Consider the following 27,500-nt stretch of genomic DNA (forward strand, 5'->3'; position numbering starts at 1 on the left):
GTTACACACACACAAAGTGTCACACACACACACACAGTGTCACACACACACACACAGTGTCACACACACATACACACACACATACATACACAGTGTAATGTGCTGTTTGTAATTCCTCGTGTTTTACCCTGACGGGACCTGTTATCCAGGGATCTAACAGTGTAATGTGCTGTTTGTAATTCCTCGTGTTTTACCCTGACGGGACCTGTTATCCAGGGATCTAACAGTGTAATGTGCTGTTTGTAATTCCTCGTGTTTTACCCTGACGGGACCTGTTATCCAGGGATCTAACAGTGTAATGTGCTGTTTGTAATTCCTCGTGTTTTACCCTGACGGGACCTGTTATCCAGGGATCTAACAGTGTAATGTGCTGTTTGTAATTCCTCGTGTTTTACCCTGACGGGACCTGTTATCCAGGGATCTAACAGTGTAATGTGCTGTTTGTAATTCCTGGTGTTTTACCCTGACGGGACCTGTTATCCAGGGATCTAACAGTGTAATGTGCTGTTTGTAATTCCTCGTGTTTTACCCTGACGGGACCTGTTATCCAGGGATCTAACAGTGTAATGTGCTGTTTGTAATTCCTGGTGTTTTACCCTGACGGGACCTGTTATCCAGGGATCTAACAGTGTAATGTGCTGTTTGTAATTCCTCGTGTTTTACCCTGACGGGACCTGTTATCCAGGGATCTAACAGTGTAATGTGCTGTTTGTAATTCCTCGTGTTTTACCCTGACGGGACCTGTTATCCAGGGATCTAACAGTGTAATGTGCTGTTTGTAATTCCTCGTGTTTTACCCTGACGGGACCTGTTATCCAGGGATCTAACAGTGTAATGTGCTGTTTGTAATTCCTCGTGTTTTACCCTGACGGGACCTGTTATCCAGGGATCTAACAGTGTAATGTGCTGTTTGTAATTCCTCGTGTTTTATCCTGACGGGACCTGTTATCCAGGAAACTAACAGTGTAATGTGCTGTTTGTAATTCCTCGTGTTTTACCCTGACGGGACCTGTTATCCAGGGATCTAACAGTGTAATGTGCTGTTTGTAATTCCTCGTGTTTTACCCTGACGGGACCTGTTATCCAGGGATCTAACAGTGTAATGTGCTGTTTGTAATTCCTCGTGTTTTACCCTGACGGGACCTGTTATCCAGGGATCTAACAGTGTAATGTGCTGTTTGTAATTCCTCGTGTTTTACCCTGACGGGACCTGTTATCCAGGGATCTAACAGTGTAATGTGCTGTTTGTAATTCCTCGTGTTTTACCCTGACGGGACCTGTTATCCAGGGATCTAACAGTGTAATGTGCTGTTTGTAATTCCTCGTGTTTTACCCTGACGGGACCTGTTATCCAGGGATCTAACAGTGTAATGTGCTGTTTGTAATTCCTCGTGTTTTACCCTGACGGGACCTGTTATCCAGGGATCTAACAGTGTAATGTGCTGTTTGTAATTCCTCGTGTTTTATCCTGACGGCACCTGTTATCCAGGGATCTAACAGTGTAATGTGCTGTTTGTAATTCCTCGTGTTTTACCCTGACGGGACCTGTTATCCAGGGATCTAACAGTGTAATGTGCTGTTTGTAATTCCTCGTGTTTTACCCTGACGGGACCTGTTATCCAGGGATCTAACAGTGTAATGTGCTGTTTGTAATTCCTCGTGTTTTACCCTGACGGGACCTGTTATCCAGGGATCTAACAGTGTAATGTGCTGTTTGTAATTCCTCGTGTTTTACCCTGACGGGACCTGTTATCCAGGGATCTAACAGTGTAATGTGCTGTTTGTAATTCCTCGTGTTTTACCCTGACGGGACCTGTTATCTAGGGATCTAACAGTGTAATGTGCTGTTTGTAATTCCTCGTGTTTTACCCTGACGGGACCTGTTATCCAGGGATCTAACAGTGTAATGTGCTGTTTGTAATTCCTCGTGTTTTACCCTGACGGGACCTTTTATCCAGGGATCTAACAGTGTAATGTGCTGTTTGTAATTCCTCGTGTTTTACCCTGACGGGACCTGTTATCTAGGGATCTAACAGTGTAATGTGCTGTTTGTAATTCCTCGTGTTTTACCCTGACGGGACCTGTTATCCAGGGATCTAACAGTGTAATGTGCTGTTTGTAATTCCTCGTGTTTTACCCTGACGGGACCTGTTATCCAGTGATCTATATCCCTGTTGTTGATGAACCCTGTCCGTGGCGTTGTATTCCTACATCAACCCTGTAATCTACACTGAACAAAAATATGAACGCAACATGTTAAGTGTTTTCATGAGCTGAAATAAAAGATCCCAGAAATGTTCCATACGCACAAAAAAACGTATTTCTCTCAATTGTTGTGCACAAATTTGTTTACATCCCTGTTAGTGAGCATTTACATCCACCTGTCAGGTGTTGCATATCAAGAAGTTGATTAAACAGCGTGGTCATTACACAGGTGCACCTTGTGCTGGGGGACAATAAAAGGCCACCCTAAAATGTGCAGTTTTGTCAACACAAGGCCACAGATGTCTCAAGTTTTGAGGGAGCGTACAACTGGCATGCTGACTGCAGGAATGTCTACCAGAGCTGTTGCTAAAGAATTTAATGTTAATTTCTCTACCATAAGCCGCCTCCAAAGTCGTTTTTGAGAATTTGGCAGTACACCAAACCGGCTACAGAAACGCAGACCACGTGTAACCACGCCAACCCAGGACGTCCACATCCGGGCTTCTTCACCTGCGGGATCGTCTGAGACCAGCCACCCGGACAGCTGATGAAACTTAGGAGTATTTCTGTCTGTAATAAAGCCCCTTTGTGGGCTAAATCTCATTCTGATTGGTTGAGCCTGGCTCCCCAGTGGGTGGGCCTATGCCCTCCCAGACCCACCTATGGCTGCACCCCTGCCCAGTCATGTGAAATCCATAGATTTGGGCCTAATCAGTTTATTTCAATTGGCTGATTTCCTTCTATGAACTGTAACTACGTCAAATCTTTGAAAATGGTTCCATGTTGTGTTTATATTGTAGTCCAGTGTAGTACTCTGATCAAGCCCGGGGCTTTGTGAATATTGTATGTTTGGTAACAGAAACCAAATCTGATGCGTTCCTCTGTCTTGATTTGTCATTGAAAAGTGTATTTCTCTGGGTCATAAGAATCAAATAGACTTCTGTTCCCACAGGAGCTTTGTGTGTGTGTGTGTGTGTGTGTGTGTGTGGCCTATTTTGTGTTTCCTGCAGGTCCATTGATCAGATAAGAATTTCCATTATCCCAGCCCTCAGACTTTACTTTCTACTACCAGCCCTTATCAGACACCACAAGTACACACACACACACACACACACACACACACACACACACACACACACACACACACACACACACACACACACACACACACACACACACACACACACACACACACACACACAGAGGTCAGCCCAATGTCCTTCACACACAATGGGCAGATGGATAAGCTTGGCTGATGCTGAGTGATGATGTCAGAAGGTGCTGACGTGTGTGTGTGTGTGTGTGTGTGTGTGTGTGTGGGGGGGGGGGGGTACACTGGCCTGTTTTTTGTTGTGTGGGGGTGGGGGGGGGGGGCAGTGAAGTACACTGGCCTGTTTTCTGTTGTGTGGGGCGGGGGGGCAGTGAAGTACACTGGCCTGTTTTCTGTGGTCTGTGTGTGGGGCGGGGGGGCAGTGAAGTACACTGGCCTGTTTTCTGTGGTCTGTGTGTGGGGCGGGGGGGCAGTGAAGTACACTGGCCTGTTTTCTGTGGTCTGTGTGTGGGGCGGGGGGGCAGTGAAGTACACTGGCCTGTTTTCTGTGGTCTGTGTGTGGGGCGGGGGGGCAGTGAAGTACACTGGCCTGTTTTCTGTGGTCTGTGTGTGGGGCGGGGGGGCAGTGAAGTACACTGGCCTGTTTTCTGTGGTCTGTGTGTGGGGGGGGGGGGGGGGGGGGGTGAACACGTGTACATGTCATATCTCTATAGGGCGCAGGTTTGTTTCCAACAGTGTTTATAATCACCTGGGGATGTCTGTACAGTGTTTAATAATCACATGGGGATGTCTATACAGTGTTTAATCATCACCTGGGGATGTCTATACAGTGTTTAATAATCACATGGGGATGTCTATACAGTGTTTAATCATCACCTGGGGATGTCTATACAGTGTTTAATCATCACCTGGGGATGTCTATACAGTGTTTAATCATCACCTGGGGATGTCTATACAGTGTTTAATCATCACCTGGGGATGTCTATACAGTGTTTAATCATCACCTGGGGATGTCTGTACAGTGTTTAATCATCACCTGGGGATGTCTATACAGTGTTTAATCATCACCTGGGGATGTCTGTACAGTGTTTAATCATCACCTGGGGATGTCTGTACAGTGTTTAATCATCACCTGGGGATGTCTGTACAGTGTTTAATCATCACCTGGGGATGTCTGTACAGTGTTTAATCATCACCTGGGGATGTCTGTACAGTGTTTAATCATCACCTGGGGATGTCTGTACAGTGTTTAATCATCACCTGGGGATGTCTATACAGTGTTTAATCATCACCTGGGGATGTCTGTACAGTGTTTAATCATCACCTGGGGATGTCTATACAGTGTTTAATCATCACCTGGGGATGTCTATACAGTGTTTAATCATCACCTGGGGATGTCTATACAGTGTTTAATCATCACCTGGGGATGTCTATACAGTGTTTAATCATCACCTGGGGATGTCTATACAGTGTTTAATCATCACCTGGGGATGTCTGTACAGTGTTTAATCATCACCTGGGGATGTCTGTACAGTGTTTATAATCACCTGGGGATGTCTATACAGTAGATGTAGTGTCTAATAATCACCTGGGGATGTCTGTACAGTGTTTAATAATCACCTGGGGATGTCTGTACAGTAGATGTAGTGTTTAATCACCTGGGGATTTCTACAGAAAGTTTTCAGACCCCTTGACTTATTCCACATTTTGTTACATTGCAGCCGTGTTCTAAAATTATTGAGGATTTTCTTTATTCAATCCATCTACACACAATACCCCATAATGATTAAACAAAAACAGGTTTTTAGAAATGTTTGCAAATTTATATATAAAAAAAACAAAAAACAGATGCTATGACACTCCAAATTGAGCTTAGGTGCATCCTGTTTCCAACGATCATCCTTGAGATGTTTCTACAACTTGATTGGAGTCCACCTGTGGTAAATTCAATTGATTGGACATGATTTGGAAAGGCACACACTTGTCTATATAAGGTCCCACAGTTGAGAGTGAATGTCAGAGCAAAAACCAAGCTATGAGGTCGAAGGAATTGTCCGTAGTGCTCCGAGACAGGATTGTGTCGAGGCACAGATCTAGGGAAGGTTACCAAAACATTTCTGCAGCATTGAAGGTCCCCAAGAACACAGTGGCCTCCATCATTCTTAAATGGAAGAAGTTTGGAACCACCAAGACTCTTCCTAAAACTGGCTGCCCGGCCAAACTGAGCAATCGGGGAGAAGATCACTCTGACAGAGCTCCAGAGTTCCTCTTTAGTTCCTTTCTAGAGTGGCCAGACCGAAGCCACATGACAGCCCGCTTGGAGTTTGACAAAGGGCACCTAAAGGACCTGACCATGAGAAACAAGATTCTCTGGTCTGATGAAACCAAGATTGAACTCTTTGGCCTGAATACCAAGTGTCACATCTGGAGGAAACCTGGCACCATCCCTACGGTGTAGCATGGTGGTGGCAGCATCATGCTGTGGGGTTTTTCAGTGGCAGAGACTGGGAGACTAGTCACGATCAAGGGAAAGATGAACGGAGAAAAGTACAGAGAGATTCTTGATGAAAACCTGCTCCAGAGCGCTCAGGACCTCAGACTGGGGTGAAGGTCCAACAGGACAACGACCCTAAACACACAGCCAAGACAACGCAGGAGTGGCTTCGGGACACATTTCTCAATGTCTTTGAGTGGCTCAGCCAGAGCCCCGACTTGAACCCGATCGAATATCTCTGGAGAGACCTGAAAATAGCTGTGCAGCGACGCTCCCCATCCAACCTGACAGAGCTTGAGAGGATCTGCAGAGAAGAATGGGAGAAACTCCCCAAATACAGGTGTGCCAAGCTTGTAGCGTCATACCCAAGAAGACTTGAGGCTGTAATCGCTGCCAAAGGTGCTTCAACAAAGTACTGAGTAAAGGATCTGAATAGTTATGTAAATGTGATAGTTCCCTTTTTTTATTTTATATATATATATTCATATTTATATATATATGCTTTTGCAAAAATTTCAAAATCTGTTTTTGCTTTGTCATTATGGGGTATTGTGTGTAGAATGATGAGGGGGGGGGGGGGGAAATACATTTTAGAATAAGGCTGTAACGTAACAAAATGGGGAAAAAGTCAGTCTGAATACTTTCCGGAAGCATGAATAGACTGACTTTCAGTTGAGGGTAGTTTATTATCTCTCTCTGTGTGAGGTAATATGCTCATAGTCTCTGTACTGTTTTTGAGTGGTTTGTGGTTGAGACTAGTGCAAATAGACTGGAGGAGTCTGTCTGGGTGGTTCTGGTCTAGCCCGCTTATAACCCTGGGGTGACTTTATTGATCCTGTATGACCATGGGGGGGGGGGGGGGGGGGGGGGGTGTATTGATCCCGTATGACCTGTATTTGAGGCTAGGGCAGCAGAAGGTACTCAGACCTGTATGCTAGTGATACCAAGGCTAGGGCAGCAATTTGTACTCATACCTGTATTCAGGGCTAGGGCAGCAGTATGTACTCAGACCTAGGGCAGCCGTATGTACTCAGACCTGTATTCAAGGCTAGGGCAGCAGTATGTACTCAGACCTGTATTCAAGGCTAGGGCCGCAGTATGTACTCAGACCTAGGGCAGCAGTATATACTCAGACCTAGGGCAGCCATATGTACTCAGACCTGTATTCAAGGCTAGGGCAGCAGTAGGTACTCAGACCTGTATTCAAGGCTAGGGCAGCAGTATGTACTCAGACCTAGGGCAGCCGTATGTACTCAGACCTGTTTTCAAGGCTAGGGCAGCAGTATGTACTCAGACCTAGGGCAGCCGTATGTACTCAGACCTGTATTCAAGGCTAGGGCAGCAGTATGTACTCAGACCTGTATTCAAGGCTAGGGCAGCAGTATGTACTCAGACCTAGGGCAGCAGTATATACTCAGACCTAGGGCAGCCATATGTACTCAGACCTGTATTCAAGGCTAGGGCAGCAGTATGTACTCAGACCTAGGGCAGCCGTATGTACTCAGACCTGTATTCAAGGCTAGGGCAGCAGTATGTACTCAGACCTAGGGCAGCCGTATGTACTCAGACCTGTATTCAAGGCTAGGGCAGCAGTATGTACTCAGACCTGTATTCAAGGCTAGGGCAGCATTGTTAGTGTTGGCAAGGACAGACCAACCCTGAATAGGCTCGGCTCACATCTCGCTGTGTGTCTGGGAGGTGGAGAGATGGCATCAGCCCGCTCAGGGACAGATGTTTTGCGGCCACCAAAAGCAGCTGTATAAATACCATTTGGGGAGCTTTATTTTGTTCCCATAGGAGCAGAGAGGCTGTATTGCCATGTTTACAGTGGCATGGAATCACTTCTAGCAGCCACTTGGCTGATAATGAGGACTGAGGACTTTATAGTATAATATTCTTATTTGTTCTTTCTCAATAAAAGTTCTGAGGGCTTGGAAGGAGAAGCAATATACTGCCTATTTAACGAGAAAGTTATGGAGAGCGAGAGAGAGAGTGTTATGGAGAGAGAGAGAGACAGTGTTATGGAGAGAGAGAGAGACAGTGTTATGGAGAGAGAGACAGTGTTATGGAGAGAGAGAGAGACAGTGTTATGGAGAGAGAGAGAGAGACAGTGTTATGGAGAGAGAGAGACAGTGTTATGGAGAGAGAGAGAGACAGTGTTATGGAGAGAGAGAGAGACAGTGTTATGGAGAGAGAGAGAGACAGTGTTATGGAGAGAGAGAGAGACAGTGTTATGGAGAGAGAGAGACAGTGTTATGGAGAGAGAGAGAGACAGTGTTATGGAGAGAGAGAGAGACAGTGTTATGGAGAGAGAGAGAGAGAGAGACAGTGTTATGGAGAGAGAGATAGAGAGACAGTGTTATGGAGAGAGAGAGACAGTGTTATGGAGAGAGAGAGACAGTGTTATGGGGAGAGAGAGACAGTGTTATGGAGAGAGAGAGAGACAGTGTTATGGAGAGAGAGAGAGACAGTGTTATGGAGAGAGAGAGAGAGAGTGTTATGGAGAGAGAGAGACAGTGTTATGGAGAGAGAGAGACAGTGTTATGGAGAGAGAGAGAGACAGTGTTATGGAGAGAGAGAGAGACAGTGTTATGGAGAGAGAGAGAGACAGTGTTATGGAGAGAGAGAGACAGTGTTATGGAGAGAGAGAGAGACAGTGTTATGGAGAGAGAGAGAGAGAGAGACAGTGTTATGGAGAGAGAGATAGAGAGACAGTGTTATGGAGAGAGAGAGACAGTGTTATGGAGAGAGAGAGAGACAGTGTTATGGAGAGAGAGAGAGACAGTGTTATGGAGAGAGAGAGAGACAGTGTTATGGAGAGAGAGACAGTGTTATGGAGAGAGAGACAGTGTTATGGAGAGAGAGAGACAGTGTTATGGAGAGAGAGAGACAGTGTTATGGAGAGAGAGAGAGAGAGACAGTGTTATGGAGAGAGAGACAGTGTTATGGAGAGAGAGAGTGTTATGGAGAGAGACAGTGTTATGGAGAGAGAGAGAGAGACAGTGTTATGGAGAGAGAGAGAGACAGTGTTATGGAGAGAGAGACAGTGTTATGGAGAGAGAGACAGTGTTATGGAGAGAGAGAGAGACAGTGTTATGGAGAGAGAGAGAGAGAGACAGTGTTATGGAGAGAGAGAGAGACAGTGTTATGGAGAGAGAGAGAGACAGTGTTATGGAGAGAGAGAGAGAGACAGTGTTATGGAGAGAGAGAGAGACAGTGTTATGGAGAGAGAGAGAGACAGTGTTATGGAGAGAGAGAGAGACAGTGTTATGGAGAGAGAGAGAGAGACAGTGTTATGGAGAGAGAGAGAGACAGTGTTATGGAGAGAGAGAGACAGTGTTATGGAGAGAGAGAGAGACAGTGTTATGGAGAGAGAGAGAGACAGTGTTATGGAGAGAGAGATAGAGAGACAGTGTTATGGAGAGAGAGAGACAGTGTTATGGAGAGAGAGAGAGACAGTGTTATGGAGAGAGAGACAGTGTTATGGAGAGAGAGACAGTGTTATGGAGAGAGAGACAGTGTTATGGAGAGAGAGAGACAGTGTTATGGAGAGAGAGAGACAGTGTTATGGAGAGAGAGAGAGAGAGACAGTGTTATGGAGAGAGAGACAGTGTTATGGAGAGAGAGAGTGTTATGGAGAGAGACAGTGTTATGGAGAGAGAGAGAGAGACAGTGTTATGGAGAGAGAGAGAGACAGTGTTATGGAGAGAGAGACAGTGTTATGGAGAGAGAGACAGTGTTATGGAGAGAGAGAGAGACAGTGTTATGGAGAGAGAGAGAGAGAGACAGTGTTATGGAGAGAGAGAGAGACAGTGTTATGGAGAGAGAGAGAGACAGTGTTATGGAGAGAGAGAGAGAGACAGTGTTATGGAGAGAGAGAGAGACAGTGTTATGGAGAGAGAGAGAGACAGTGTTATGGAGAGAGAGAGAGACAGTGTTATGGAGAGAGAGAGAGAGAGACAGTGTTATGGAGAGAGAGAGAGACAGTGTTATGGAGAGAGAGAGAGACAGTGTTATGGAGAGAGAGAGAGAGAGACAGTGTTATGGAGAGAGAGAGAGAGACAGTGTTATGGAGAGAGAGAGAGAGACAGTGTTATGGAGAGAGGGAGACAGTGTTATGGAGAGAGAGAGACAGTGTTATGGAGAGAGAGAGAGACAGTGTTATGGAGAGAGAGAGAGACAGTGTTATGGAGAGAGAGAGAGACAGTGTTATGGAGAGAGAGAGACAGTGTTATGGAGAGAGAGAGACAGTGTTATGGAGAGAGAGAGAGACAGTGTTATGGAGAGATAGAGAGAGACAGTGTTATGGAGAGAGAGAGAGAGAGAGAGAGAGACGTTTTGGAGAGAGAGAGACAGTGTTATGGAGAGAGAGAGAGAGAGAGAGACAGTGTTATGGAGAGAGAGAGAGACAGAGAGACATTGTTTTGGAGAGAGAGAGGGAGTGTTATAGAGGGAGAGAGAGTTATAGAGAGAGAGAGTTATAGAGGGAGAGAGAGTTGTGCTGGGGTGGGGCTTGGCTTAACGCCGCCCGTTTCAGTAATGATGGATCCTTTCTAACGCCGCCCGTTTCAGTAATGATGGATCCTTTCTAACGCCGCCCGTTTCAGTAATGATGGATCCTTTCTAACGTCGCCCGTTTCAGTAATGATGGATCCTTTCTAACGCCGCCCGTTTCAGTAATGATGGATCCTTTCTAACGTCGCCCGTTTCAGTAATGATGGATCCTTTCTAACGTCGCCCGTTTCAGTAATGATGGATCCTTTCTAACGCCGCCCGTTTCAGTAATGATGGATCCTTTCTAACGTCGCCCGTTTCAGTAATGATGGATCCTTTCTAACGCCGCCCGTTTCAGTAATGATGGATCCTTTCTAACGTCGCCCGTTTCAGTAATGATGGATCCTTTCTAACGTCGCTCGTTTCAGTAATGATGGATCCTTTCTAACGCCGCCCGTTTCAGTAATGATGGATCCTTTCTAACGCCGCCCGTTTCAGTAATGATGGATCCTTTCTAACTCCGCCCGTTTCAGTAATGATGGATCCTTTCTAACTCCGCCCGTTTCAGTAATGATGGATCCTTTCTAACGTCGCCCGTTTCAGTAATGATGGATCCTTTCTAACGCCGCCCGTTTCAGTAATGATGGATCCTTTCTAACGTCGCCCGTTTCAGTAATGATGGATCCTTTCTAACGTCGCCCGTTTCAGTAATGATGGATCCTTTCTAACGTCGCCCGTTTCAGTAATGATGGATCCTTTCTAACGTTGCCCGTTTCAGTAATGATGGATCCTTTCTAACGCCGCCCGTTTCAGTAATGATGGATCCTTTCTAACGCCGCCCGTTTCAGTAATGATGGATCCTTTCTAACTCCGCCCGTTTCAGTAATGATGGATCCTTTCTAACGTCGCCCGTTTCAGTAATGATGGATCCTTTCTAACGTCGCCCGTTTCAGTAATGATGGATCCTTTCTAACTCCGCCCGTTTCAGTAATGATGGATCCTTTCTAACTCCGCCCGTTTCAGTAATGATGGATCCTTTCTAACGTCGCCCGTTTCAGTAATGATGGATCCTTTCTAACGTCGCCCGTTTCAGTAATGATGGATCCTTTCTAACGCCGCCCGTTTCAGTAATGATGGATCCTTTCTAACGTCGCCCGTTTCAGTAATGATGGATCCTTTCTAACGTCGCCCGTTTCAGTAATGATGGATCCTTTCTAACGTTGCCCGTTTCAGTAATGATGGATCCTTTCTAACGCCGCCCGTTTCAGTAATGATGGATCCTTTCTAACGCCGCCCGTTTCAGTAATGATGGATCCTTTCTAACTCCGCCCGTTTCAGTAATGATGGATCCTTTCTAACGTCGCCCGTTTCAGTAATGATGGATCCTTTCTAACGTCGCCCGTTTCAGTAATGATGGATCCTTTCTAACTCCGCCCGTTTCAGTAATGATGGATCCTTTCTAACTCCGCCCGTTTCAGTAATGATGGATCCTTTCTAACGTCGCCCGTTTCAGTAATGATGGATCCTTTCTAACGTCGCCCGTTTCAGTAATGATGGATCCTTTCTAACGCCGCCCGTTTCAGTAATGATGGATCCTTTCTAACGTCGCCCGTTTCAGTAATGATGGATCCGTTGACATTCGTGTCATGATTCTTTACGTTAATGGCTGCATTTCTGCATTACGAAATGGATCCAACGTATCGCCCTGGGCGAGCCCTGAATACACGTCTGTGTCTATAAACCCTAGGCCAGCTGTGTGTGGCTGTGGGAAAGCTGTTAACTGATGTCAGCGTGGCACAGTTTTACCCGGCAGTGCCAGACTGAAATGGTTAGCGGCAGAAAGGTTTCATTCGTCAGAGGAACAGCTGAACAGAAGGTAGTTTGTGTGGAATGATTTAGCAGAGAACACTGAACTACTGCTTGTTATCACAGATCAGCGTTATAGGCACATGGTACACAGAGAAACATAGACGCACTGACAGCTAATAACACTGTCTGTTTTCACTGAGTTATTCCTCTCCTTTCAGATCGATGCCTTGAGCAAAAGAAGTAAAGAAGCTGAAAGGTCCTTCTTGAACGTCTACAAGACATTAATAGATGTCCCAGGTAAGACATGAATAGATCTCCCCCCCCCAAAACCCCCCGTGTAAACTGTAGCGAGATTGAGCTTCCTCCTACCGGTGCACTTCCTCCCACCGGTGTACTTCCTCCCACCGGTGTACTTCCTCCCACCGGTGTAGGCTGTAGAGAGAATTAGCCCAAGTGTTTTCCTGACAGGAATGACAAGTACTTCCACATCTCGCTCCTGACTAACACACATGAACAAAGCATGAACACAAACACAAACAACACGGGTGTTAATGGTGAGTGAACTGTTGTTGTGGAGCTTTATGGAAGCCTCGGGGAAGCTGGGAGAATGACAGGTCATTCCTAGCAGCATTTCTCTCTGCTATATTTCTATAGTGGAGGCCTACTGTATGTGTAGTTTAGTGTGCTGAAGTTGTCTGTCCCAACCCTGGCTGTTCTGCTCTGTTAACTCGACATGCGATAACGAGGTAGTGAAAAGGTGAACTACTTGTATAGGCCTCCCGGGTGGCGCAGTGGTCTAGGGCACTCTGGTGCTAGCTGCGCCACCAGAGTCTCTGGGTTCGCGCCCAGGCTCTGTCGCAGCCGGCCGCAACCGAGATGTCCGTGGGGCGACGCCAAACCCGTCCGGGTTAGGGAGGGTTTGGCCGGTAGGGATATCCTTGTCTCAGTATGTAAAATGTAATGAAATGTAAAAAAAAAATGTAATAAAATGTATGCACTCTACTGTAAGTCTCTCTGGATAAGAGCGTCTGCTAAATGACTAAAATGTCAATGTAAATGTAGTGTCATACATGGTGTTTTCTGTGCGTCATTCGATATAAATGTATAGCTTGTTCGAGAGGGAAGTTGCGTTTTGAGGCCTGGACATTTTCAGTCGTGCACAGAACCCTCTGCACACACATCCTGGGTGGTCCTGGTCTTGATCCGTCAGCTCTAAGCTTCCTGTTACGTTTCCTTCACACACGCACACACGCACACACGCACACACGCACACACACACACACACACACAGAGCTCATTTTTACAGGGATGATGTGCATCAAAACGTCCTGCTTCACGCCTGTCAATCACCCGTGAGGACCAATCAGACTGACTTGACGGACAAGCGTCACAGAGGGAATCACAGATTTAATGTGGGGTAGAAAGTGCTTCCTCTCTCTCTTTCTTGCTCTTTCTCCTTCTCCTCTCTCTCTCCCTCTTCTCTTTGTCTCTCCCTCTTTGTCTCTCTCTCTTCTCTTTGTCTCTCTCTCTCTTCTCTTTGTCTCTCTCTCTCTCCCTCTTTGTCTCTCTCTCTCCCTCTTTGTCTCTCTCTCTCCATCTTTGTCTCTCTCTCTCCCTCTTTGTCTCTCTCTCTCCTTCTCTTTGTCTCTCTCTCTCCCTCTTCTCTTTGTCTCTCTCTCTCCCTCTTCTCGTTGTCTCTCTCTCTCCATCTCTTTCTCTCTCTTCTCTTTGTCTCTCTCTCTCTCTCCATCTCTTTCTCTCTCTTCTCTTTGTCTCTCTCTCTCTCCGTCTCTTTCTCTCTCTCTTCTCTTTGTCTCTCTCTCTCTCTCCTCTTTGTCTCTCTCTCCATCTTTTTCTCTCTCTCTCTCTCTTCTCTTTGTCTCTCTCAATTCAAAGGGCTTTATTGGGATGGAAAACATATGTTGCCAAAGCAAGTGGAAGAGAGACAAGAAATGAAAGGGAAATAAACATTCAGAAATTAACAGTAAACATTACACTCACAAAAGTTTTAAAATAAATAGACATTTCACATGCTAATATTATGTCTATGTACAGTGTTGTAACATTGTGCAAGTAGTTCAAGTAGAAAAAGGAAAATAAATAAACATAAATATGGGTTGTATTTACAATGGTGTTTGTTCTTCACTGGTTGCCCTTTTCTTGTGGCAACAGGTCAAACATCTTCCTGCTGTGATGTCACACTGTGGTTTTTCACCCAGTAGATATGGGAGTTTATCAAAATTGGATTTGTTTTCTAATTCTTTGTGGATCTGTGTAATCTGAGGGAAATATGTGTCTCTAATATGGTCATACATTTGGCAGGAGGTTAGGAAGTTAGGGGTCAGTCATAGTGGTCAGGTATTCTGCCACTGTGTACTCTCTGTTTAGGGCCAAATAGCATTCTAGTTTGCTCAGTTTTTTTTGTTCATTCTTTCCAATGTGTCAAGTAATTATCTTTTTGTTTTCTCATGATTTGGTTGGGTCTAATTGTGTTGCTGTCCTGGGGCTCTGTGGAGTCTGTTTGTGTTTGTGAACAGAGCCCCAGGACCAGCTTGCTTAGGGGACTCTTCTCCAGGTTCATCCCTCTGTAGGTGATGGCTTTGTTAAAACTTCTTGTCAATATGGGGGCGCTGTTTTCATTTTGTAAAAATTAGTTCCCAAATTAAACTGCCTCATACTCAATTCTTGCTCGTACAATATGCATATTATTATTACTATTGGATAGAAAACACTCTCTAGTTTCTAAAACCGTTTGAATTATATCTGTGAGTAAAACAGAACTCAAGTTGGAGCAAACTTCCTGTCAGGAAGTGAGAAATCTGAAATCAGGCACTCTGTTCCAGGGGCAGTTTATTAATTTGCATGTATTCTATTGGTCGACATGCACTGCATATGCCTTCCCCTAGATGTCAGCAAGCAGTGAGAATTGGAATGGAGTTGCTAGGCAGATCTGAGGCCATATAAAGGTTCTTGGAACGAGGGGTGCCTTCTTGTCAACGTTCGCCATGACGCGAGACAGACCTCAGGATGGCATTCTGGAAAGCTCTCGTTATAGGCCTTAGATATATCCGGCTCTGATTTTATTCGATATATGTGTTAAAAACGTCATAATGTAGTTATTTTAAACCGAGTTATATCATTTTATATCAGTATATTGCGATTTTCGGAATTTTCTTTGTGCTGCGTAATGAAGAGTTGGACACGTCTGGGCCACATAGCTAATGTTTGCTGCTAATTCCGAAGCTGAAGACTACATTCTACAGCCGGAGCAACGATTATTCTGGACAAAGGACAACTTGCCCAAGATTCTGATGGAAGCTCATCAAAAAGTAAGAAGTATTTATGCTGTTAATTCGTTGTTCTGTTGAAAAATGTAAAACTCCTATTCCGCCATTAATTTCGGTGCGGTCTCGCTTTAACGCACGCTGTATGTCGTAGTAACGTTAATTTTTAAAATCTAACACAGCGGTTGCATTACGAACTAATGTATCTTTCATTTGCTGTCCAACCTGTATTTTTTAGTCAAGTTTATGATTAGTTATTGATTAGATTAGGTGCCTCTCCCAAGATTTCTCCCGACATTTTATTTGCAGGTTGGCTATTATTCTCATTGTATAACCACGATTTGTGCCGCTAAATATGCACATTTTCGAACAAACAATATATGTATTGTGCAATATGATGTTATAGGACTGTCATCTGAGGAAGTTTTGAGAAGGTTAGTAAAAAATGTAATATCTTTGGCTGGTTTATTCGCTATCTCTAACGTGCATGAATCAATGCTGCTGTGTGGTTGGCTATTGTAGTAAGCTAATATAATGCTAAATTGTGTTTTCGCTGTAAAACACTTAAAGAATCTGAAATATTGGCTGGATTCACAAGATCTTTGTCTTTCATTTGCTGTACGCTGTGTATTTTTCATAAATGTTTTATGATGAGTATTTAGGTAATTCACGTTGCTCTCTGTAGTTATTCTAGTTGCTTTGGTGAGAGTTGTGATGGTGGCTGCAATGTAAAACTATGATTTATACCTGAAATATGCACATTTTTCGAACAAAACATATGCTATACAATAAATATGTTATCAGACTGTCATCTGATGAAGTTGTTTCTTGGTTAGTGACTATTTATATCTTTATTTGGTCGAATTTGTGATAGCTTCCTATGCAGTAAAAAAATGGTGGAGAAAAAAAAGTTGTGTCTTTTGCTAACGTGGTTAGCTAATAGATTTACATATTGTGTCTTCCCTGTAAAACATTTTAAAAATCAGAAATGATGGCTGGATTCACAAGATGTGTATCTTTCTTTTGGTGTCTTGGACTTGTGATTTCATGAACATTTTATTATATGATATCCCTGTGGCTTTAGGCTAGGCTATGCTAGTCAGCTTTTCTGATGGGGGGGATCCCGGATCCGGGTTTGTGACTCGTTAGAGGTTTTAACTTCTACCGCTTCAGAAACCCGGATCCGGGAGCACCCCCCACCTCCCCCACCAGTAAAAAAGCTGAATAGCATAGCTAGCATAGCGTCACAAGTAAATACTAGCATCTAAATATCATTCAATCACAAGTCCAAGACACCAGATGAAAGATCCACTTCTTGTGAATCCAGCAATCATTTCTGATTTGTAAAATGTTTTACAGGGAAGACACAATATGTAAATCTATTAGCTAACCACGTTAGCAAAAGACACCATTTTTCTTTGTCCACCATTTTTTCTCTCCACCAGTAGCTATCACCAATTCGGACAAATAAAGATATTGATAGCCACTAAGAAAGAAAAAACCTCATCAGATGACAGTCTGATAACATATTTATTGTATAGGATAGGTTTTGTTAGAAAAATTTGCATATTTCAGGTAGAAATCATAGTTTACAATTGCACCCACCATCACAACTCGACTAGAATAAATACAGAGAGCAACGTGTATTACCTAATTACTAATCATAAAACATTTCTTAAAAATACACAGCGTACACTAATTGAAAGACACAGATCCTGTGAATCCAGACAATATTTCTGATTTTCTAAGTGTCTTACAGCGAAAACACAATAAATCGTTATATTAGCATACCACATGTGCAAACATTACCCCAGCATTGATTCAAGGCAAAAAGAGCGATAGCATTATCACCATCAAAATGTATTAATTTTTTCACTACCTTCTCAGAATTCTTCCGATGACACTCCTGTAACATCATATTTTTTTTTTTTTTTTTTTTTTTACCTTTATTTAACTAGGCAAGTCAGTTAAGAACAAATTCTTATTTTCAATGACGGCCAACATACACGAGTTTGTTCGAAAATGTGCATATTTAGCCACAAAAAAACGTGGTTATACAATGAGAATAGTAGCAAAACTGGCCTGAAAATGTCGGGCGCCATCTTGGACAGTGATCTAGTCTAATGAATAAATAATCATAAACTTGACTAAAAAATACAGGGTGGACAGCAATTGAAAGACAAATTAGTTCTTAAAGCAATCGCTGAATTACATTTTTTAAATTATCCTTACTGTGCAATACAGGGTGCGCCAAAGCGAAGCTACCCCAAAGAAAATGGCGGAATATGTGTTTAACATTTTTCAACAGAACGACGATTTATCATCATAAATAGTTCTTACTATTAGCTGAACTTCCATCAGAATCTTGGGCAATGTATCCTTTCTCCGGTCTAATCGTCTTTTGGTCGAAAGATGTCCTCTTGTCCTGTCGAAATGGCCACTAACGTTCGGCATGTACTGGAAAAGTGCCCAGCTCTTGGGAGTGCGTCACAAAGAAATGCCAGAAAATCGCACTAAACGGATATAAATTGCTATAAAACGGTTTAAATTAACTACCTTATGATGTTTTTAACACCTATAACGGGTAAAAACATGACCGGAGATATATTACTGGCTAAACCAAAGCTTGGAAGGGGGCCAATCCGACGTCCATCGTGCGTCAGGCGCAGGGAGGAAAAGAAATGTACTTCCGCCCTTTGGTCTTTTATACAGGCCCAGATTGCGCAATCGACTCCATTCAAATTGTCACCACTTACTGACATCTAGAGGAAGGCGTAGGCAGTGTTTGTATCCCCATAGCATTCACAGGGACATTAAAACTGACCTGGGAACAGGGGCCAAGATTTCTGAAATCTCACTCCCTGTCAGGAAAAGTGCTGTAGAATGAGTTCTGTTTCACTCAGAGACATAATTCCAACGGTTATAGAAACCAGAGAGTGTTTTCTATCCAATAATAATAATAATATGCATATTGTACGAGCAAGAATTGAGTACTAGGCAGTTTAATTTGGAGACCAATTTACGCTAAGTCGAAACAGCACCCCCTATATTCTCAAGAGGTTTTAAGGAAGGTTTGGGAATCGCTTCCTTTTAGATGGTTGATGAATTTAACGTCTCTTTTCTGGATTTGTGATAATTTGAGGGAATAATCCTAATTCTGCTCTGCATACGTTATTTAGTGTTTTTCATCGTACACGGAGGATATTTTTTCAGAATTCTGCATATAGTTTAAATTTGGTGTTTGTCCCATTTAGTGAATTCTTGGTTGGTGAGCGGACCCCAGAAATCACAACCATAGAGGGCAATGGGTTCTACAACTGATTCAAGTATTGTTTAGCCAGATGCTGTTTGGAATGTCAAATTTTATGTTGCTTTTGATGACGTCGAAGACTCTTCTTGCCTTGTCTCTCAGATCGTTCACAGCTTTGTGGACGTTAACCGGGGCGCTGATGTTTAGGCCGAGGAATGTATATATATATTTTTCGTATGTGTTCTAGGGCAACGGTGTCTAGATGGAGTTTGTATTTATAGTCCTGGCAAACTGGCCCATTATTTTTGTCTTACTGAGATTTACTGTCAGGGCCCAGGTCTGTCAGGGCCCAGGTCTGACAGGGCCCAGGTCTGTCAGGGCCCAGGTCTGACAGGGCCCAGGTCTGTCAGGGCCCAGGTCTGACAGGGCCCAGGTCTGTCAGGGCCCAGGTCTAACACGATCTGTGCAGAAGATCTAGGTGCTGCTGTAGGCCGTCATTGGTTGGGGACATTTGACGTCAGAGTCTAGCAGGGTGAGGCCGGGTGCTGCAGACTGTTCTAGTGCCCTCGCCAATTCATTGACGAACACCTTCCTAATATTTAGTTGCACCCCCTTTTGCTCTCATAACCGCCTCAATTCATTGGGGCATGAACTCTAGAAGGTGTTGAATGTGTTTCACAGGGATGCTGGCCCATGTTGACTCTAATGCTTCCCACAGTTGACGACTTGGCTTGATGTCGTTTGGGTGGTGGAACATTCTTGAAACACACAGCAAACTGTTGAGCGTGAAAAACCACGTCATATACATGTCTCAGGGCTTAAAGATTTAACCTGTCTCCTCCTCTTCCTCTACACTGATTTAACCTGTCTCATCCTCTTCCTCTACACTGATTTAACCTGCCTCCTCCTCTTCATCTACACTGATTTAACCTGCCTCCTCCTCGTCCTCTACACTGATTTAACCTGTCTCCTCCTCTTCCTCTACACTGATTTAACCTGCCTCCTCCTCTTCCTCTACACTGATTTAACCTGTCTCCTCCTCTTCCTCTACACTGATTTAACCTGTCTCCTCCTCTTCCTCTACACTGATTTAACCTGTCTCCTCCTCTTCCTCTACACTGATTTAACCTGCCTCCTCCTCTTCCTCTACACTGATTTAACCTGTCTCCTCCTCTTCCTCTACACTGATTTAACCTGCCTCCTCCTCTTCCTCTACACTGATTTAACCTGCCTCCTCCTCTTCCTCTACACTGATTTAACCTGCCTCGTCCTCTACACTGATTTAACCTTCCTCTTCCTCTACACTGATTTAACCTGCCTCCTCCTCTTCCTCTACACTGATTTAACCTGTCTCCTCCTCTTCCTCTACACTGATTTAACCTGTCTCCTCCTCGTCCTCTACACTGATTTAACCTGCCTCCTCCTCTTCCTCTACACTGATTTAACCTGTCTCCTCCTCTTCCTCTACACTGATTTAACCTGTCTCCTCCTCTTCCTCTACACTGATTTAACCTGTCTCCTCCTCTTCCTCTACACTGATTTAACCTGCCTCCTCCTCTTCCTCTACACTGATTTAACCTGTCTCCTCCTCTTCCTCTACACTGATTTAACCTGCCTCCTCCTCTTCCTCTACACTGATTTAACCTGCCTCCTCCTCTTCCTCTACACTGATTTAACCTGCCTCCTCCTCTTCCTCTACACTGATTTAACCTGTCTCCTCCTCTTCCTCTACACTGATTTAACCTGCCTCCTCCTCTTCCTCTACACTGATTTAACCTGCCTCCTCCTCTTCATCTACACTGATTTAACCTGTCTCCTCCTCTTCATCTACACTGATTTAACCTGTCTCCTCCTCTTCCTCTACACTGATTTAACCTGCCTCCTCCTCTTCATCTACACTGATTTAACCTGTCTCCTCCTCTTCCTCTAAACTGATTTAACCTGCCTCCTCCTCTTCCTCTACACTGATTTAACCTGCCTCCTCCTCTTCCTCTAAACTGATTTAACCTGTCTCCTCCTCTTCCTCTACACTGATTTAACCTGTCTCCTCCTCTTCCTCTACACTGATTTAACCTGTCTCCTCCTCTTCCTCTACACTGATTTAACCTGCCTCCTCCTCTTCATCTACACTGATTTAACCTGTCTCCTCCTCTTCCTCTACACTGATTTAAACTGCCTCCTCCTCTTCCTCTACACTGATTTAACCTGTCTCCTCCTCTTCCTCTACACTGATTTAACCTGCCTCCTCCTCTTCCTCTACACTGATTTAACCTGTCTCCTCCTCTTCCTCTACACTGATTTAACCTGCCTCTTCCTCTACACTGATTTAACCTGTCTCCTCCTCTTCCTCTACACTGATTTAACCTGCCTCCTCTTCCTCTACACTGATTTAACCTTCCTCTTCCTCTACACTGATTTAACCCTCCTCTTCCTCTACACTGATTTAACCCTCCTCTTCCTCTACACTGATTTAACCTGCCTCCTCCTCTTCCTCTACACTGATTTAACCTGCCTCCTCCTCTTCCTCTACACTGATTTAACCTGTCTCCTCTTCATCTACACCACAGGTGTCAAACTCATTCCACGGAGGGCCGAGTGTCTGCGGGTTTTCGCTCCTCCCTTGTACTTGATTGATGAATTAACATCACTAATTAGTTAGGAACTCCCCACACCTGGTTGTCTAGGGCTTTATTGAAAGGAAAAACCAAAAACCTGCAGACACTAGGCCCTCCGTGGAATGAGTTTGACACCCCTGATCTACACTGATTTAACCTGCCTCCTCCTCTTCCTCTACACTGATTTAACCTGTCTCCTCTTCCTCTACACTGATTTAACCTGCCTCCTCCTCTTCCTCTACACTGATTTAACCTGTCTCCTCCTCTTCCTCTACACTGATTTAACCTGCCTCCTCCTCTTCCTCTACACTGATTTAACCTGTCTCCTCCTCTTCCTCTACACTGATTTAACCTGCCTCCTCCTCTTCCTCTACACTGATTTAACCTGTCTCCTCCTCTTCCTCTACACTGATTTAACCTGCCTCCTCCTCTTCCTCTACACTGATTTAACCTGCCTCCTCCTCTACACTGATTTAACCTGTCTCCTCCTCTTCCTCTACACTGATTTAACCTGTCTCCTCCTCTTCCTCTACACGGATTTAACCTGTCTCCTCCTCTTCCTCTACACTGATTTAACCTGCCTCTTCCTCTTCCTCTACACTGATTTAACCTGTCTCCTCCTCTTCCTCTACACTGATTTAACCTGTCTCCTCCTCTTCCTCTACACTGATTTAACCTGCCTCCTCCTCTTCCTCTACACTGATTTAACCTGTCTCCTCCTCTTCCTCTACACTGATTTAACCTGCCTCCTCCTCTTCCTCTAAACTGATTTAACCTGCCTCCTCCTCTTCATCTACACTGATTTAACCTGTCTCCTCCTCTTCCTCTACACTGATTTAACCTGTCTCCTCCTCTTCCTCTACACTGATTTAACCTGTCTCCTCCTCTTCCTCTACACTGATTTAACCTGCCTCCTCCTCTTCCTCTACACTGATTTAACCTGTCTCCTCCTCTTCCTCTACACTGATTTAACCTGCCTCCTCCTCTTCCTCTAAACTGATTTAACCTGCCTCCTCCTCTTCATCTACACTGATTTAACCTGTCTCCTCCTCTTCCTCTACACTGATTTAACCTGTCTCCTCCTCTTCCTCTACACTGATTTAACCTGTCTCTTCCTCTTCCTCTACACTGATATAACCTGTCTCCTCCTCTTCCTCTACACTGATTTAACCTGCCTCCTCCTCTTCCTCTACACTGATTTAACCTGTCTCCTCTTCATCTACACTGATTTAACCTGCCTCCTCCTCTTCCCCTACACTGATTTAACCTGTCTCCTCCTCTTCCTCTACACTGATTTAACCTGTCTCCTCCTCTTCCTCTACACTGATTTAACCTGCCTCCTCCTCTTCCTCTACACTGATTTAACCTGTCTCTTCCTCTTCCTCTACACTGATTTAACCTTCCTCCTCTTCCTCTACACTGATTTAACCTGTCTCATCCTCTTCCTCTACACTGATATAACCTGTCTCCTCCTCTTCATCTACACTGATTTAACCTTCCTCCTCTTCATCTACACTGATTTAACCTGTCTCCTCCTCTTCCTCTACACTGATTTAACCTGCCTCCTCCTCTTCCTCTACACTGATTTAACCTGTCTCCTCCTCTTCCTCTACACTGATTTAACCTGCCTCCTCCTCTTCCTCTACACTGATTTAACCTGTCTCCTCCTCTTCCTCTACACTGATTTAACCTGTCTCTTCCTCTTCCTCTACACTGATTTAACCTGTCTCCTCCTCTTCCTCTACACTGATTTAACCTGTCTCCTCCTCTTCCTCTACACTGATTTAACCTGCCTCCTCCTCTTCCTCTACACTGATTTAACCTGCCTCTTCCTCTACACTGATTTAACCTGTCTCCTCCTCTTCCTCTACACTGATTTAACCTGTCTCCTCCTCTTCCTCTACACTGATTTAACCTTCCTCCTCCTCTTCCTCTACACGGATTTAACCTGTCTCCTCCTCTTCCTCTACACGGATTTAACCTGTCTCCTCCTCTTCCTCTACACTGATTTAACCTGTCTCCTCCTCTTCCTCTACACTGATTTAACCTGCCTCCTCCTCTTCCTCTACACTGATATAACCTGTCTCCTCCTCTTCCTCTACACGGATTTAACCTGTCTCCTCCTCTTCCTCTACACTGATTTAACCTGCCTCCTCCTCTTCCTCTACACGGATTTAACCTGTCTCCTCCTCTTCCTCTACACGGATTTAACCTGTCTCCTCCTCTTCCTCTACACTGATTTAACCTGCCTCCTCCTCTTCCTCTACACTGATTTAACCTGCCTCCTCCTCTTCCTCTACACTGATTTAACCTGCCTCCTCCTCTTCCTCTACACTGATTTAACCTGTCTCCTCCTCTTCCTCTACACTGATTTAACCTGTCTCCTCCTCTTCCTCTACACTGATTTAACCTGCCTCCTCCTCTTCCTCTACACTGATTTAACCTGTCTCCTCCTCTTCCTCTACACTGATTTAACCTGCCTCCTCCTCTTCCTCTACACTGATTTAACCTGTCTCCTCCTCTTCCTCTACACTGATTTAACCTGTCTCCTCCTCTTCCTCTACACTGATTTAAACTGCCTCCTCCTCTTCCTCTACACTGATTTAACCTGCCTCCTCTTCCTCTACACTGATTTAACCTGCCTCCTCCTCTTCCTCTACACTGATTTAACCTGCCTCTTCCTCGTCCTCTACACTGATTTAACCTTCCTCTTCCTCTACACTGATTTAACCTGTCTCCTCCTCTTCCTCTACACTGATTTAACCTGTCTCCTCCTCTTCCTCTACACGGATTTAACCTGTCTCCTCCTCTTCCTCTACACTGATTTAACCTGCCTCCTCCTCTTCCTCTACACGGATTTAACCTGTCTCCTCCTCTTCCTCTACACGGATTTAACCTGTCTCCTCCTCTTCCTCTACACTGATTTAACCTGCCTCCTCCTCTTCCTCTACACTGATTTAACCTGTCTCCTCCTCTTCCTCTACACTGATTTAACCTGCCTCCTCCTCTTCCTCTACACTGATTTAACCTGTCTCCTCCTCTTCCTCTACACTGATTTAACCTGTCTCCTCCTCTTCCTCTACACGGATTTAACCTGCCTCCTCCTCTTCCTCTAAACTGATTTAACCTGCCTCCTCCTCTTCCTCTACACTGATTTAACCTGCCTCCTCCTCTTCCTCTACACTGATTTAAACTGCCTCCTCCTCTTCCTCTAAACTGATTTAACCTGCCTCCTCCTCTTCCTCTACACTGATTTAACCTGCCTCCTCCTCTTCCTCTAAACTGATTTAACCTGCCTCCTCCTCTTCCTCTACACTGATGGTGGTTCATCCATACATCTCGATTGTATAGATACAGTGGCTTGCAACAGTATTCACCCCCTTGGAATTTTTCCTATTTTGTTGCCTTACAACCTGGAATTAAAATAGATTTTTTTTTGGGGGGGGGGGGTGTTGTATCATTTGATTTACACAACATGCCGACCACTTTGAAGATGCAAAATATTTCTTATTGTGAAACAAACAGGAAATAAAACAAATTAAAACAGAGAACTTGAGCGTGCATAACTATTCACGCCCCAAAATCAATACTTTGTAGAGACACCTTTTGCATCAAATACAGCTGCAAGTCTCTTGGGGTATGTCTCTATAAGCTTGGCACATCCAGCCACTGGGGTTATTGTCCATTCTTCAAGGTAATACACGCTCCAGCTCGTTCAAATTGGATGGGTTCCGCTGGTGTACAGCAATCTTTAAGTCATACCACAGATTCTCAATTGGATTGAGGTCTGGGCTTTGACTAGGCCATTCCAAGACATTTAAATAATTCCTCTTAAACCACTCGAGTGTTGCTTTAGCAGTATGCTTAGGGTCATTGTCCTGTTGGAAGGTGAACCTCTGTCCCAGTCTCAAATCTCTGGACGACTGAAACAGGTTTCCCACAAGAATGTCCCTGTATTTAGCGCCATCCATCATTCCTTCAATTCTGACCAGTTTCCCAGTCCCTGCCGATGGGAAAACATCCCCACAGCACGATGCTGCCACCACCATGCTTCACTGTGGGGATGGTGTTCTCAGGTGATGAGAGGTGTTGGGTTTGTGCCAGACATAGCGTTTTCCTTGATGGCAAAAAAGCTAAATTTTAGTCTCATCTGACCAGAGTACCTTCTTCCATATGTTTGGGGAGTATTCCACATGCCTTTTGGCGAATAGCAAACGTGTTTACTTATTTTTTTCTTTAAACAATGGCTTTTTTCTGGCCAGACTGTCCGCAATAGGTTGAGAGGCTGGACTGAGTGCTTGTAGGCCTGTTGTAAGGCAGGTCCTCACCAGACATCACCGACAACAACGTCGCCTATGGGCACAAACCCACCGTCGCTGGACCAGACAGGACTGGCAAAAATTGCTCTTCACTGACGAGTTGCGGTTTTGTCTCACCAGGGGTGATGGTCGGATTCGCGTTTATCGTCGAAGGAATGAGCTTTATACCGAGGCCTGTACTCTGGAGCGGGATCGATTTGGAGGTGGAGGGTCCGTCATGGTCTGGGGCGGTGTGTCACAGCATCATCGGACTGAGCTTGTTGTTTTTGCAGGCAATCTCAACGCTGTGTGTTACAGGGAAGACATCCTCCTCCCTCATGTGGTACCCTTCCTGCAGGCTCATCCTGACATGACCCTCCAGCATGACAATGCCACCAGCCATACTGCTCGTTCTTTGCTTGATTTCCTGCAAGACAGGAATGTCAGTGTTCTGCCATGGCCAGCGAAGAGCCCGGATCTCAATCCCATTGAGGATGTCTGGGACCTTTTGGATCGGAGGATGAGGGCTAGGGCCATTCCCCCCAGAAATGTCCGGGACCTTGCAGGTGCCTTGGTGGAAGAGTGGGGTAACATCTCACAGCAAGAACTGGCAAATCTGGTGCAGTCCATGAGGAGGAGATGCACTGCAGTACTTAATGCAGCTGGTGGCCACACCAGATACTGACTATTACTTTTGATTTTGACCACCCCCCCCTTTGTTCAGGGACACATTATTCCATTTCTTTTAGTCACATGTCTGTGGAACTTGTTCAGTTTATGTCTCAGTTGTTGAATCTTATGTTCATACAAATATTTACACATGTTAAGTTTGCTGAAAATTAACACAGTTGACAGTCAGAGGACATGTCTTTTTTTAGCTGAGTCCGTCATGGTCTGGGGTGGTGTGTCACAGCATCATCGGTCTGAGCTTGTTGTAGCACACAAGGACATCTTTCTCTGTTCAAATTTATTGTCTCATTTATTTCTTACCAAATGTAAAATATTTATCTTTTTATTAATTTAATGGAGTGGGTTAGGTCAGCTCTATACCAAATTAGCATACCCCCTGAGTCTCTTCACTGTTTCACACCTGGTAGTGTGGTGGATGGGACTAACAGCTGTCTGTAACCTAGAGGACAACCAGTGGGTCTGTCTCCTCTATACCACCCACCTGGTAGTGTGGTGGGTGGGACTACCAGCTCTCTGTAACCTAGAGGACAACCAGTGGGTCTGTCTCCTCTATACCACCCACCTGGTAGTGTGGTGGATGGGACTACCAGCTCTCTGAAACCTAGAGGGCAACCAGTGCGTCTGTCTCCTTTATACCACCCACCTGGTAGTGTGGTGGATGGGACTACCAGCTCTCTGAAACCTAGAGGGCAACCAGTGCGTCTGTCTCCTTTATACCACCCACCTGGTAGTGTGGTGGGTGGGACTAACAGCTCTCTGTAACCTAGAAGACAACTACTGAGTCTCTTGACTGTGTCACACCTGGTAGTGTGGTGGATGGGACTAACAGCTCTCTGTAACCTAGAAGACAACTACTGAGTCTCTTGACTGTGTCACACCTGGTAGTGTGGTGGATGGGACTAACAGCTCTCTGTAACCTAGAAGACAACTACTGAGTCTCTTCACTGTGTCACACCTGGTAGTGTGGTGGGTGGGACTAACAGCTCTCTGTAACCTAGAAGACAACTACTTGGTCCATTTCCTCTATACCATATTTCTTGACAATGTCTGTATTTCTTTGGCGAAGTCTGGGTTCCTGCTCTTTAGTCCGAAAGCAGATGACCTCAGACCTTGTATATTCCAGGATGAGCCTGTATCTAATCTCTGCTGTTTCTCCTCAACAGGACCAATTAGTCACTCCTCAGCTAGCCTCCCCACGCTAGCTAGCTCCCTCTGTCTCTCTCTGTGTGTGTAACGTCGTGTGTGTGTATGTTTCGTCAGACCCCGCCCCTGTCCTGGAGTTGGGTCAGCAGCTACAGCAGAAGCTCCAG

General features: G+C 44.9%; 1 protein-coding gene across 1 annotated transcript in view; it reads left to right on the forward strand.

Moving 5' to 3' along the window:
- Nucleotides 1–12,069: 12,069 nt before the first annotated feature.
- Nucleotides 12,070–27,500, forward strand: part of LOC129832505 (homeobox protein cut-like 1) — a 152,118-nt gene continuing 136,687 nt past the window's right edge. Inside the window, exons 1-3 of the mRNA XM_055896628.1 lie at nt 12,070–12,120; nt 12,227–12,350; nt 27,451–27,500. The exon at nt 27,451–27,500 is cut by the window's right edge and continues 88 nt beyond it. Coding sequence (XP_055752603.1) covers nt 12,070–12,120; nt 12,227–12,350; nt 27,451–27,500 — 225 coding nt within the window. The remainder of the gene's footprint in view (nt 12,121–12,226; nt 12,351–27,450) is intronic.

This window comes from Salvelinus fontinalis, chromosome 33 (assembly GCF_029448725.1).
Source record: "Salvelinus fontinalis isolate EN_2023a chromosome 33, ASM2944872v1, whole genome shotgun sequence".
Classification (NCBI taxonomy): Eukaryota; Metazoa; Chordata; class Actinopteri; order Salmoniformes; family Salmonidae; genus Salvelinus; species Salvelinus fontinalis.